The sequence below is a fragment of the Bombina bombina genome, chromosome 3 (genome assembly GCF_027579735.1).
Source record: "Bombina bombina isolate aBomBom1 chromosome 3, aBomBom1.pri, whole genome shotgun sequence".
Classification (NCBI taxonomy): domain Eukaryota; kingdom Metazoa; phylum Chordata; class Amphibia; order Anura; family Bombinatoridae; genus Bombina; species Bombina bombina.
Genome location: NC_069501.1, coordinates 1,019,906,103 through 1,019,921,625, shown reverse-complemented (window position 1 = coordinate 1,019,921,625; position 15,523 = coordinate 1,019,906,103). Strand labels below are relative to the sequence as shown.

General features: G+C 40.9%; 1 protein-coding gene across 1 annotated transcript in view; it reads right to left on the bottom strand.

The window, feature by feature from the left end:
- The window catches only part of OS9 (OS9 endoplasmic reticulum lectin), a gene marked incomplete in the record, with an annotated part of 610,958 nt that overhangs the window by 19,652 nt on the left and 575,783 nt on the right, over window positions 1–15,523 (bottom strand). Inside the window, 1 exon segment of the mRNA XM_053708203.1 lies at window positions 13,339–13,442. Coding sequence (XP_053564178.1) covers window positions 13,339–13,442 — 104 coding nt within the window.

Genomic DNA, 15,523 nt, shown 5'->3' with positions numbered 1-15,523 from the left:
AAATCTTTCTAGAGACAGATTTACGAGCTTGTAACATAGTATTAATCACTGAGTCAGAGAAACCTCTATGACTTAGAACTAAGCGTTCAATTTCCATACCTTCAAATTTAATGATTTGAGATCCTGATGCAAAAACAGACCTTGAGATAGTAGGTCCGGCCGTAACGGAAGTGGCCAAGGCGGGCAACTGGACATCCGAACCAGATCAGCATACCAAAACCTGTGTGGCCATGCTGGAGCCACCAGCAACACAAAAGACTGTTCCATTATGATTTTGGAGATCACTCTTGGAAGGAGAACTAGAGGCGGGAAGATGTAAGCAGGATGATAACACCAAGGAAGTGTCAGCGCATCCACTGCTTCCGCCCGAACATCCCTAGACCTGGACAGGTATCTGGGAAGTTTCTTGTTTAGATGAGAGGCCATGAGATCTATCTCTGGAAGACCCCACATCTGAACAATCTGAGAAAACACATCTGGATGGAGAGACCACTCCCCTGGATGTAAAGTCTGGCGGCTGAGATAATCCGCCTCCCAATTGTCTACACCTGGGATATGCACCGCAGAGATTAGACAGGAGCTGGATTCCGCCCAAGCAAGTATCCGAGATACTTCTTTCATAGCTTGGGGACTGTGAGTCCCCAACCTGATGATTGACATAAGCTACAGTTGTGATATTGTCTGTCTGAAAACAAATGAACGGTTCACTCTTTAGCAGGGGCCAGAACTGAAGAGCCCTGAGAATTGCACGGAGTTCTAAAATATTTATTGGTAATCTCGCCTCTTGAGATTTCCAAACCCCTTGTGCTGTCAAAGATCCCCAAACAGCTCCCCAACCTGAAAGACTCGCATCTATTGAGATCACAGTCCAGTTTGGCCGAACAAAAGAAGCCCCTTGAACCAAACGATGGTGATCTATCCACCATGTCAGAGAGTGTCGTACATTGGGATTCAAGGATATTAATTGTGATATCTTTGTAAAATCCCTGCACCATTGATTCAGCATACAAAGCTGTAGAGGTCTCATGTGAAAACGAGTAAAGGGGATCGCGTCCGATGCTGCAGTCATGAGACCTAAAACTTCCATGCACATAGCCACTGAAGGGAATGACTGAGACTGAAGGTGCCGGCATGCTGCGACCAATTTTAAATGTCTCTTGTCTGTTAGAGACAGAGTCATGGACACTGAATCTATCTGGAAGCCTAAAAAGGTGACCCTTGTCTGAGGAATCAAGAAACTTTTTGGTAATTTGATTCTCCAACCATGTTTCCGAAGAAACAACACTAGTTGATTCGTGTGAGATTCTGCAGTATGTAAAGACTGAGCTAGTACCAAGATATCGTCCAAATAAGGAAACACCGCAATACCCTGTTCTCTGATTACAGAGAGTAGGGCACCCAGAACCTTTGAAAAGATTCTTGGAGCTGTTGCTAGGCCAAATGGAAGAGCAACAAATTGGTAATGCTTGTCTAGAAAAGAGAATCTCAGAAACTGATAGTGTTCTGGATGAATCGGAATATGAAGGTATGCATCCTGCAAGTCTATTGTGGACATATAATGTCTTTGCTGAACAAAAGGCAGAATAGTCCTTATAGTCACCATCTTGAAAGTTGTCACTCTTACATAACTATTCAAAATTTTCAGATCCAGAACTGGTCTGAATAAATTTTCTTTCTTTGGTACAATGAATAGGTTTGAATAAAACCCCAAACCTTGTTCCTGAGGAGGAACTGGCATGATTACCCCTGAAGACTCCAGGTCTGAAACACACTTCAGAAAAGCCTGAGCTTTTACTGGATTTACAGGGATGCGTGAGAGAAAAAAATCTTCCACAGGAGGTCTTACTTTGAATCCTATTCGATACCCCTGAGAGACAATGCTCTGAATCCAATGATTTTAGACAGATTTGATCAAAAAATCCTAGAAAAACCTTAATCTGCCCCCTACCAGCTGAGCTGGAATGAGGGCCACACCTTCATGTGGACTTAGGGGCAGACTTTGGTTTCCTAAATGGCTTGGATTTATTCGAATTTGAGGAAGGCTTCCAACTGGAAGCAGATTCCTTGGGAGGAGGATTGAGTTTTTGTTCCTTATTCTGACGAAAGGAACGAAAACGGTTAGAAGCCTTAGATTTACCCTTAGGTTTTTTTATCCTGAGGCAGAAAAACTCCTTTTCCTCCAGTGATAGTTGAAATAATAGAATCCAACTGAGAACCAAATAAATTATTACCTTGGAAAGAAAGAGATAGTAATCTAATCTAGATTTAGATGTCATATCAGCATTCCAAGATTTAAGCCACAAAGCTCTTCTAGCTAATACAGCTAAAGACATGGATCTAACATCAATTTTGATAATATCAAAAATGGCATCACAAATAAAATGATTAGCATGTTGCAGTAAGCGAGTAATGCTAGATATGTCAGGATCCAATTCTCGTTGCGCTAAATTCTCCAACCAAAAAGATGAGGCAGCCGCAACATCAGCCAAAGAAATAGCAGGTCTGAGAAGATGACCTGAATATAAATAGGCCTTCCTTAGATAAGATTCAAGCTTCCTATCTAAAGGATCCTTAAAGGAAGTACTATCTTCCATAGGAATAGTGGTACATTTAGCAAGAGTAGAAATAGCCCCATCAACTTTGGGGATTTTTTCCCAAAACTCTATAGATTTTGCTGGTAAAGGATACAATTTTTTAAACCTTGAAGAAGGAATAAAAGAAGTACCTGGCTTATTCCATTCCCTAGAAATCCTATCAGAAATAGCCTCAGGAATAGGAAAAACCCCTGGGGAAACCACAGGAGGTTTAAAAAACATAATTTATGCTTACCTGATAAATTCCTTTCTTCTGTTGTGTGATCAGTCCACGGGTCATCATTACTTCTGGGATATAACTCCTCCCCAACAGGAAATGCAAGAGGATTCACCCAGCAGAGCTGATATAGCTCCTCCCCTCTACGTCAGTCCCAGTCATTCGACCAAGAATCAACGAGAAAGGAGTAACCAAGGGTGAAGTGGTGACTGGAGTATAATTTAAAAGATATTTACCTGCCTTAAAAACAGGGCGGGCCGTGGACTGATCACACAACAGAAGAAAGGAATTTATCAGGTAAGCATAAATTATGTTTTCTTCTGTTGTGTGTGATCAGTCCACGGGTCATCATTACTTCTGGGATACCAATACCAAAGCAAAAGTACACGGATGACGGGAGGGATAGGCAGGCTCATTATACAGAAGGAACCACTGCCTGAAGAACCTTTCTCCCAAAAATAGCCTCCGAAGAAGCAAAAGTGTCAAATTTGTAAAATTTGGAAAAAGTATGAAGCGAAGACCAAGTTGCAGCCTTGCAAATCTGTTCAACAGAGGCCTCATTCTTAAAGGCCCAAGTGGAAGCCACAGCTCTAGTGGAGTGAGCTGTAATTCTTTCAGGAGGCTGCTGTCCAGCAGTCTCATAGGCTAAACGTATTATGCTACGAAGCCAAAACGAGAGAGAGGTAGTAGAAGCTTTTTGACCTCTCCTCTGTCCAGAATAAACGACAAACAGGGAAGAAGTTTGGCGAAAATCTTTAGTTGCCTGCAAGTAGAACTTGAGGGCACGAACTACATCCAGATTGTGTAGAAGACGTTCCTTCTTTGAAGAAGGATTTGGACACAAGGATGGAACGACAATCTCTTGATTGATATTCCTGTTAGTAACTACCTTAGGTAAGAACCCAGGTTTAGTACGCAGAACTACCTTATCTGAGTGAAAAATCAGATAAGGAGAATCACAATGTAATGCTGATAACTCAGAGACTCTTCGAGCCGAGGAAATAGCCATTAAAAACAGAACTTTCCAAGATAACAATTTTATATCAATGGAATGAAGGGGTTCAAATGGAACACCTTGTAAAACGTTAAGAACTAAGTTTAAACTCCATGGCGGAGCAACGGCTTTAAACACAGGCTTGATCCTAGCTAAAGCCTGACAAAAGGCCTGGACGTCTGGATCTTCTGACAGACGCCTGTGTAACAAGATGGACAGAGCTGAAATCTGTCCCTTTAATGAACTAGCCGATAAACCCTTTTCTAAACCTTCTTGTAGAAAAGACAATATCCTAGGGATCCTAACCTTACTCCAGGAGTAACGTTTGGATTTGCACCAGTATAGGTATTTACGCCATATTTTATGGTAAATCTTTCTGGTAACAGGCTTCCTAGCCTGGATCAGGGTATCAATAACCGACTCAGAAAAACCACGCTTTGATAAAATCAAGCGTTCAATTTCCAAGCAGTCAGTTTCAGAGAAGTTAGATTTTGATGTTTGAATGGACCCTGTATCAGAAGGTCCTGTCTTAGAGGTAGAGACCAAGGTGGACAGGATGACATGTCCACTAGATCTGCATACCAAGTCCTGCGTGGCCATGCAGGTGCTATTAGAATCACTGATGCTCTCTCCTGTTTGATTTTCGCAATCAATCGAGGAAGCAGCGGGAAGGGTGGAAACACATAAGCCATCCCGAAGTTCCAAGGTGCTGTCAAAGCATCTATCAGAAACCGCTCCCGGATCCCTGGATCTGGACCCGTAGTGAGGAAGTTTGGCGTTCTGGCGAGACGCCATGAGATCTATCTCTGGTTTGCCCCAACGTCGAAGTATTTGGGCAAAGATCTCCGGATGAAGTTCCCACTCTCCCGGATGAAAAGTCTGACGACTCAAGAAATCCGCCTCCCAGTTCTCCACTCCCGGGATGTGGATTGCTGACAGGTGGCAAGAGTGAGACTCTGCCCAGCGAATTATCTTTGATACTTCCATCATTGCTAGGGAGCTTCTTGTCCCTCCCTGATGGTTGATGTAAGCTACAGTCGTGATATTGTCCGACTGAAACCTGATGAACCCCTGAGTTGTTAATTGGGGCCAAGCCAGAAGGGCATTGAGAACTGCCCTCAATTCCAGAATGTTTATTGGAAGGAGACTCTCCTCCTGATTCCATAATCCCTGAGTCTTCAGAGAATTCCAGACAGCGCCCCCAACCTAGCAGGCTGGCGTCTGTTGTTACGATTGTCCAGTCTGGCCTGCTGAATGGCATCCCCCTGGACAGGTGTGGCCGATAAAGCCACCATAGAAGAGAATTTCTGGTCTCTTGATTCAGATTCAGGGTAGGGGACAAATCTGAGTAATCCCCATTCCACTGACTTAGCATGCACAATTGCAGCGGTCTGAGGTGTAGGCGTGCAAAAGGTACTATGTCCATTGCCGCTACCATTAAGCCGATCACCTCCATGCATTGAGCTACTGACGGGTGTTGAATGGAATGAAGGACACGGCATGCATCTTGAAGCTTTGTTAACCTGTCTTCTGTCAGGTAAATCTTCATTTCTACAGAATCTATAAGAGTCCCCAAGAATGGAACTCTTGTGAGAGGAAAAAGAGAACTCTTCTTTTCGTTCACTTTCCATCCATGCGACCTTAGAAATGCCAGAACTAACTCTGTATGAGACTTGGCAGTTTGAAAGCTTGAAGCTTGTATTAGAATGTCGTCTAGGTACGGAGCTACCGAAATCCCTCGCGGTCTTAGTACCGCCAGAAGGGCACCCAGAACCTTTGTGAAGATTCTTGGGGCCGTAGCCAATCCGAATGGAAGAGCTACAAACTGGTAGTGCCTGTCTAGGAAGGCAAACCGTAGATACCGTTGATGATCTTTGTGAATCGGTATGTGAAGATAAGCATCTTTTAAATCCACTGTGGTCATGTACTGACCCCTTTGGATCATAGGTAAGATTGTCCGAATAGTTTCCATTTTGAACGATGGAACTCTTAGGAATTTGTTTAGAATCTTTAAATCTAAGATAGGCCTGAAAGTTCCCTCTTTTTTGGGAACCACAAACAGGTTTGAGTAGAACCCTTGTCCTTGTTCCGACCGCGGAACTGGATGGATCACTCCCATTAATAACAGATCTTGTACATAGCGTAGAAACGCTTCTTTCTTTATCTGGTTTGTTGACAACCTTGACAGATGAAATCTCCCTTTTGGGGGAGATAATTTGAAGTCTAGAAGGTATCCCTGAGATATGATCTCCAGCGCCCAGGGATCCTGAACATCTCTTGCCCAGGCCTGGGCGAAGAGAGAAAGTCTGCCCCCCACTAGATCCGGTCCCGGATCGGGGGCTCTCGGTTCATGCTGTCTTTGGGGCAGCAGCAGGTTTCCTGGCCTGTTTGCCCTTATTCCAGGACTGGTTAGGTTTCCAGCCTTGCCTGTAACGAGCAACAGCTCCTTCCTGTTTTGGTGCAGTGGAGGTTGACGCTGCTCCTGTTTTGAAATTCCGAAAGGGACGAAAATTAGACTGTCTAGCCTTAGCTTTGGCTTTGTCTTGAGGTAGGGCGTGGCCCTTACCTCCTGTAATGTCAGCGATAATTTCTTTCAAACCGGGCCCAAATAAAGACTGCCCCTTGAAAGGTATATTAAGTAATTTGGACTTAGAAGTAACATCAGCTGACCAGGATTTTAGCCACAGTGCTCTACGTGCCTGTATGGCGAATCCAGAGTTCTTAGCCGTAAGTTTGGTTAAATGTACTACGGCCTCCGAAATGAATGAATTAGCTAGTTTAAGGACTCTAAGCCTGTCCATAATGTCGTCTAGCGTAGATGAACTAAGGTTCTCTTCCAGAGACTCAATCCAAAATGCTGCCGCAGCCGTAATCGGCGCGATACATGCAAGGGGTTGCAATATAAAACCTTGTTGAACAAACATTTTCTTAAGGTAACCCTCTAATTTTTTATCCATTGGATCTGAAAAAGCACAGCTATCCTCCACCGGGATAGTGGTACGCTTAGCTAAAGTAGAAACTGCTCCCTCCACCTTAGGGACCGTTTGCCATAAGTCCCGAGTGGTGGCGTCTATTGGAAACATCTTTCTAAATATTGGAGGGGGTGAGAACGGCACACCGGGTCTATCCCACTCCTTAGTAACAATTTCAGTTAATCTCTTAGGTATAGGAAAAACGTCAGTACTCGCCGGGTACCGCAAAGTATTTATCCAACCTACACAGTTTCTCTGGTATTGCAACGGTGTTACAATCATTGAGAGCTGCTAAGACCTCCCCTAGTAATACACGGAGGTTCTCCAATTTAAATTTAAAATTTGAAATATCTGAATCCAATCTGTTTGGATCAGAACCGTCACCCACAGAATGAAGCTCTCCGTCCTCATGCTCTGCAAGCTGTGACGCAGTATCAGACATGGCCCTAGTATTGTCAGCGCACTCTGTTCTCACCCCAGAGTGATCACGCTTGCCTCTTAGTTCTGGTAATTTAGACAAAACTTCAGTCATAACAGTAGCCATATCATGTAATGTTATCTGTAATGGCCGCCCAGATGTATTAGGCGCCATAATATCACGCACCTCCCGGGCGGGAGATGCAGGTACTGCCGCGTGAGGCGAGTTAGTCGGCATAACTCTCCCCTCGCAGTTTGGTGAAATTTGTTCACATTGTACAGATTGACTTTTATTTAAAGTAGCATCAATACAGTTAGTACATAAATTTCTATTGGGCTCCACCTTGGCATTGGAACAAATGACACAGATATCTTCCTCTGAGTCAGACATGTTTAACACACTAGCAATAACTTGCAACCTGGTTATAATCTTTTTTAGCAAAAACGTACTGTGCCTCAAAGAGGTACTTAAACGATTAAATGACAGTTGAGATAATGAACTGAAAAACAGTTATAGCATCAACTTTAAAATAACACAACTTTTAGCAAAGGTTTGTTCCCATTAGTAAATAACAATAACTAAATTTGACATAAAAAATTATAGAGTAACGTTTTTATTCACAGTCAATATAAAATTCTCACAGCTCTGCTGAGAGAATGTACCTCCCTTCAAAGAAGTTTGAAGACCCCTGAGATCTGACAGTGAACCGGATCATGCAGGAAATATAATAGTAGCTGACTGGAAATTTTTGATGCGTAGCAAAAGAGCGCCAAAAACGGCCCCTCCCTCTCACACACAGCAGTGAGGAGAAACAAAACTGTCACAATTTAAAGCAGACAACTGCCAAGTGGAAAATAATGCCCAAACATTTATTTACTCAGTACCTCAGCAATGTAAACGATTCTACATTCCAGCAAAAACGTTTAACATGATAATATTTATTAAAAGGATTAGTGACCTTTAACAGAGTAGTTCCGGTGAAATACCATTCCCAGAATACTGAAGTGTATACATACATGTCATTATAGCGGTATAGCAGGATTTTCTCATCAATTCCATTCAGAAAATAAAAACTGCTACATACCTCAATGCAGATTCATCTGCCCGCTGTCCCCTGATCTGAAGCCTTTACCTTCCTCAGATGGCCGAGAACAGCAATATGATCTTAACTACTCCGGTTAAAATCATAGTAAAAAACTCTGGTAGATTCTTCTTCAAACTCTGCCAGAGAAGTAATAACACGCTCCGGTGCTATTGTAAAATAACAAACTTTTGATTGAAGTCATAAAAACTAAGTATAATCACCATAGTCCTCTCACACATCCTATCTGTTGGGGAGGAGTTATATCCCAGCATTTAAACGTTTATTAGACTGAACGTCAATAGGACTGGTTACCTCAATATCCAAAGTAATTAACACTGCTTTTAATAAAGAACGCATATACTCTATTTTAAATAAATAAGTAGATTTGTCAGTGTCAATGTCTGAGGAAGGATCTTCTGAATCAGATAGATCCTCATCAGAAGAGGATAAATTATTATGTTGCTGGTCATTTGAAATTTCATCAGCTAAATGAGAAGATTTAAAAGACCTTTTACGTATATTAGAAGGTGGAAATGCAGACAAAGCCTTCAGAATAGAATCAGATACAAATTCTTTAAAATTTACAGGTTTATCATATACATTAGAAGTTGAAGGAACTGCAACTGGTAATGCACTATTACTGATGGAAACACTATCTGCATGTAAAAGTTTATCATGACAACTATTACAAATGACATTTGGTGGAATAATTTCTACACTTTTACAACAAATGCACTTAGCTTTGGTAGAACCGATGTCAGGCAGCAATGTTCCAGCAGAAACTTCTGAGACAGGATCGGATTGGGACATCTTGCTCAATGTAAGAGAAAAAACAACATATAAAGCAAAATTATCTATTTCCTTATATGACAGTTTCAGGAATGGGAAAAAATGCAAATGCATAGGCCTCTGATAAAGAAAAAAGCAAGAGGCAAACGTCAATGGGGTATTGAAATAATGAAAAAAATTTGGCGCCAAAAATAACCGGAAATGACACACTCTCGTCACTAATGACGCCACCGTGTGAAAGGTCTCGGCGTCACGTATGACGCCGGAAATCACGAAGTTGCGTCATAAACGTCTTTTTCAGCGCCAAGAATGATACAACAAAGTTTAGCATTTGACTCACCCGCGGGCCTAATACCCGCAATATAGCAAGAAGTAGTCAATTGAAAAAGACTAAACCCCAGGTAAGAAATAAATTTCTTAAAATGTTTAAATTCCCCAAATATGAAACAGACAGTCTGCTGAAGGAAATACATGAACCTGACTCAAGACAAATATAAGTACAATACATATATTTAGAACTTTATATAAATGCATAAAGTGCCAAACCATAGCTGAGGTGTCTTAAGTAATAAAAAACATACTTACCAAAAGACACCCATCCACATATAGCAGATAGCCAAACCAGTACTAAAACAGTTATTAGTAGAGGTAATGGTAAATTGAGAGTATATCGTCGATCTGAAAAGGGAGGTAGGAGATGAATCTCTATGACCGATAACAGAGAACCTATGAAATAGACCCCCGTTAGGGAAATCGTATTCAAATAAGTGATACTCCCTTCACGTCCCTCTGACATACGCTGTACTCTGAGAGGAATCGGTCTTCAACAATGCTGAGAAGCGCATATCAACGTAGAAATCTTAGCACAAACTTACTTCACCACCTCCATAGGAGGCAAAGTTTGTAAAACTGAATTGTGGGTGTGGTGAGGGGTGTATTTATAGGCATTTTGAGGTTTGGGAAACTTTGCCCCTCCTGGTAGGATTGTATATCCCATATGTCACTAGCTCATGGACTCTTGCCAATTACATGAAAGAAAGGAAGGACATGCCCGCACTTCCAGACACAGATGACCCAACCCAAGACGGGAAGACAAGGAGACTCAGCCACCGCCAAAAAGAATGTGACTGGCTACATGTGAAACTACAGTTCAGAGTCCACATGGACCTTTAGAAAGCACGATGATGTTGTAAAAAGTCGGTCACGTATCCCAAGCAAATTGAAAGAAAAAGACCAACTAAAATCAGAGCTCACAACCTTCCTTCCAGAAGCATTGGATCTACGCACTAGGCCTCCATACCTCGTAGTAGGTTCTGAGCCCGGACTCCATATAAATATAACAAAGTGACATTCAGAATCCGACAGGATAATCAGCACCACGAGGGTGACATGAACCCAAGGAACAGCAGATAGCGCCCAACCTGGTACAAGAACACTCCAGAACTGTCTAAGGTCCAAGAAAAATCGACCCGAAGGTTCGATATGAAGTAGAAACATAACAATCAAAAGTGCGCAACTTCCGAGGAAATGCCCACAAGACCACAAAATCGCAAGTATCAGATCCACTCAATACTTGGTTTTACTTACCTGTTTTACTTGTTTTAATGTATGCTCTTGATAAAGACGTGTAATACGTTGAAACGCGTTGAGAAAATAAAACCTTTTATCCTTTGTTGAAAGATTGTCAAGATCTTGTTTTGCTGTGCTGAGCTGGAATCTCCTTATTTATGGAGTAAGTTACTACATTTTTTCAATTATACACTGGATACTTTTGTCATTTGGGTCTCCATTTATAGTCCACTTTTGGATAAACCTGAAATTTCAGTATTTGACTCCAGGAACCTGTGGACTCTTGCCATCTGACGCTACGTTCCCTTTCAGCTGTAAAGATTCATCTTATGGAATGAGTATACTGCACCCATATTAATTGGCTTCAATATATGCATCAAGACTTTTTTCTCTTCACTTACTAGAGAAAATCACTCAATAGACCAGCGCCATCTACTACTACTATCTATCTATACACAGTCACAAGGGAGAGACTGCAAGAAGGCTGCGGTCTGACCTAAAGGAGAGTATCAGTTCTTAGTTCATTTGTACAGAATATTGTGTGTCTTTTTCCATCTTGCACCTCTGTATATTGTTTTCCTTTTTTTAAAGAATGTTCCCAAAACGGAAATTATATCAGACATTAGCTTATTAAAAACAAATCAAACACATTCTATCCGGATCAAAATAAAAGTGATGCAGCACCGGCGGGTGAATGCCCAAGAAGAATGGGTAACAGCCGATTAGAAGCCCCATTCACCCAAGTCTTAGTAGGACACAAAGACGTGGAAGCCTATAACGGAAGGCAAAATTATCCCTCGCCGGATCGATAGGCGACCCCGGCCCAGAGGTTGAGGCTCCTGAAGCCTCAGAGGCCAAAGTTTCCCCAGAAGGCCGAACTGAATCAGGTGATCCCATGCCCGACGGACCCTGGTTGACAGAACACGGACAGTACCTTAAACATATTTCACTTGGGAGATATAAAATGAGCCAGCACCATAGATATGGCCATGCGGAACCGTGCCGTAACCTCTGGAGGAAACGAATCCTCGAGGGCGGATGGCTCAACGCACTCTAAGTTCCCTGATTCGGGAGAAGAGAGTACACTGGAACGGCAATCGGAACATAAGTGATGGGCATGGATAACCCAAGCCATTTCATATTTATCACAAGACGCATTCACCGAATCAGAGATATCTGTATCTAACAAAATCAGAATCCTCCATAACTTTGGGATTACAAAAATGACAAACATTAACCGGCACCCTTTTTACACCCCCAATGGCTGAGGCACTCACCACCTCCTGTGAACCAGACAACCAACGAGCAGACTGTCGCTACACAGTCAGAATACGGAAGTGGAAAACAATGTAACCGCACCCGGTCACGAGGTGCACCATGCAAGTCACAAAAAGAGCATATAAATCTAAAGAGATTGCGCCAACTGATAAGGCTGTTATGTTCCAAAAAGCCATGATCCTAAGTATTACTACACAATAGCAGATAGAACCACATAAACATGATTAAAGTCCCCCTGTTCAATTACCCATGGTTCCTTTTTTAAGATAAAAAAGAGTCCCACTGGGACCCTACCTTCTTTCATTAACATTACATTCACATATCGACATAAAATGAAACGTTCTTTCCGGAATCTGTGCCGTGGAACAGGAGCACGGCCCTTCGAGTGTGACAGATAGTAGCCTCACTTCTGACATAGACTTGAGTGAATAAAGGCAAGCAACAAAACTTGTCAACAATGATTGCCAAGGAGCGGTTAATATGAGTCGGGATGGTTTCACAGAAAGACTCTCCCTGCATCTCCGGACCCAAACCTTCATCCATGCTCTCACTGAGAGGCTGACAGGATTACTTAAAACTCCAGTACCATTTCAGAGAGTACTACCCTACATAAGAGACTTCAAACTTCTGACACTTCTAAGCCAACCTCCTGTGACGAAAGGCAAAGAATGACTGGGGGATGAGGGAAGTGGGGGAGGTATTTGAAGCCTTTTGCTGGGGTGTCTTTGCCTCCTCCTGGTGGCCAGGTTCTGAATTCCAAAAAGTAATGAATGCAGCTGTGGACTCTTCCGTTTAAGAAGAAAACCAGTGGTGTAGAGTAACTTGGGTGGCATGTATAGTGCCCTAATTTCAACCATATTAAATATCGATGGGATGGATTGGAGTGCTGATAGTGAACCAGACCTTCTAGTCTAACAGTGCCTGACTTCACAAATGCTCTTTTGGCTGAATGAGCACAAATTCCCAGACTAACTCCAATATCTTGTGGAAAGAAGAGTTGTGTCGGTTATAGCCATAAAGGCAACTACTTTTTTGCATATAAGCACTTTTTTAGTAAATAGCATAGGATTTAGCTCTGAGAGTGTAGCCAGATAATACAGCACTAAGCAATGAGGTTTCTGTACATTTAGACTTAGGGACAAGCCCTATTGACTGATTGCTAATATGGCACCTAATGGCTGCGTTTTATGGCAACATAGGAATGTACAGATAAGCTTACCCGACTATGACAGAATATTTTACAAAAATAAATTAAAAAGCTGGTGATTATTCGTTTTTTAAAGCCAGAACAAAAATATACAGGAAAAAAACCTGTTGCATTTGTATGGTACATTATTTTTATACTGCCATAGTTTATGCGAATGAAAGCAAGCACATTACCAATACATTCTTATTACACAATATCAGAATTGGTAAAACTTACCAATAAGTTGAAAAAAATGTCCTTTAGGTTTTCTTCTGAAAGCCAGTGTCCATCACCTTCATCACCAAAGCCACCCGTGGTGAGAATCTTAATTTCTATTTTCCCTTTGGGAAAAAAAAGCTCATAAAGTAAATATTAAGGCATGAAAGGACTATTGTTACCAACATTAAAAAAAAAATAAAAAAAAAAAATCAATTGTACATGAAAGTGAAAATTTTAAATTTTCATGATTCATATATATTATATATACAGACACACACAATATATATATATATATATATATATATATATATATATATATATATATATATATATATATATACATACATACACACACACACACATACACACACACACATATATATATATATATATATACACACATACACACACACACACATATACATACACACATTATATATATTGGATCATGCAACAGGACAATGATCCAAAGCACACCAGCAAATCTACAACAGAATGACTGAAAAAGAAAAGAATTAAGGTGTTGCAATGGCCCAGTCAATGTCCAGACATCAACCCGATTGAAATGCTGTGGCAGGACCTTAAGAGAGCTGTGCATAAACAAATGCTCACAAACCTCAATGAACTGATGCAGCATTGTAAAGAAGAGTGGGCCGAAATTCCTCCACAACGATGTGAGAGACTGATAGTCATACAGAAAATGATTACTTCAAGTTATTGCTACTAAAGGTGGTTCTACAAGCTATTGAATCATAAGGTGCCTTTAGTTTTTCACACATGGCTTCTCCATTTTGGCTTTATTTTTGTTAAATAAATCATGACACATAATATGTTGTGTTTTTGTTCATCTGAGGTTGTATTTACCTAATTTTAAGACGTGCTAAGGATCAGATGATTGCAATTTTGTCCTGATAAGTAACCATAGAATTGCTTTCTTCTCCTGATACGTAACAATATAATTCAAAGAGGGTGTACTTTCTTTTTCACATATACAAATATTTATGTATTAAAGCACTTACCAAAACAAAAAACGGGTCACAATCTTAAGTTAGAGAGTAGCAGAAGCAGATTCAGTAGAAAGGGTAGTGGATTAATGGAATAAACATCCAATAGAGGTGGTAAACACAAAGACTGTAAAATAATAAAAAATGGCTGGGACATGCATAAAGCTATCCTCAGAAATAAGTAACATTTAATATGGGTAGACTTGTTGGCCATTTTTGGTTTTTATCTACGACCATTTTGTTTTTTGTTTTTATAGATGGCTACACACATATGCCTCTTGTCATTGGGCTCACAAGACAAATTCAGCTAGGTCCATTTACTAACCAGCAGGTGGGCAGGGTTCCCAGCACATCTCCACATAAGAAGAGATCCATAGACAATACTAGACAAGGATCCAATAGATCCAGTTTCTTATCTGAAACTAATGGAAATAAAAGGGACCATTCACAATTGGTATCATCTCCTCTTAAACTATATTAGTGAAAATTAGAATTACACCATTACCCTCTACCTTATTTAATAATTACCAATCAGATTAATTTTTTAAAGGTAGGCCCAAACAACCTATTAAACAGTCAGTCAATGCCTCCACGTCTGCCTCGTCAAAAAAACAAAACAAAAAGGAGTGTACACATGTGTGGCATCCGGGGAAAGTCATCAACCATCAAAAAAGAAACATTATTGAAGTTAAAAAGGAGGTATTTTAAATGATAATATTAGGGTTTTAGCCAAGGGTCTATTCCTTTAGCCTATAAAATACACCTAACGTTTTTGATTTGTTTGTAGATGTAAATGATTTCACAAGAAAATTGGCACTACAAAAAAGTAAATTTATGCTTACCTGATAAATTAATTTCTTTTACGATATGACGAGTCCACGGATTTCATCCTTACTTGTGGGATATTAACCTCCTGCTAACAGGAAGTGGCAAAGAGTACCACTGCAGAGCTGTATATATATAGCCCCTCCCTTCCCCTCCACCCTCAGTCATTCGACCGAAGGTTTAGGAAGAGAAAAGGAAAGGCTAAAAGGTGCAGAGGTGACTGAAGTTTTCTAAAAAATAAAATAAATCTGTCTTAAAAAGAACAGGTTGGGCCATGGACTCGTCATATCGTAAAAGAAATTAAATTTATCAGGTAAGCATAAATTTACTTTTCTTTTACAAAGATATGACGAGTCCACGGATTTCATCCTTAC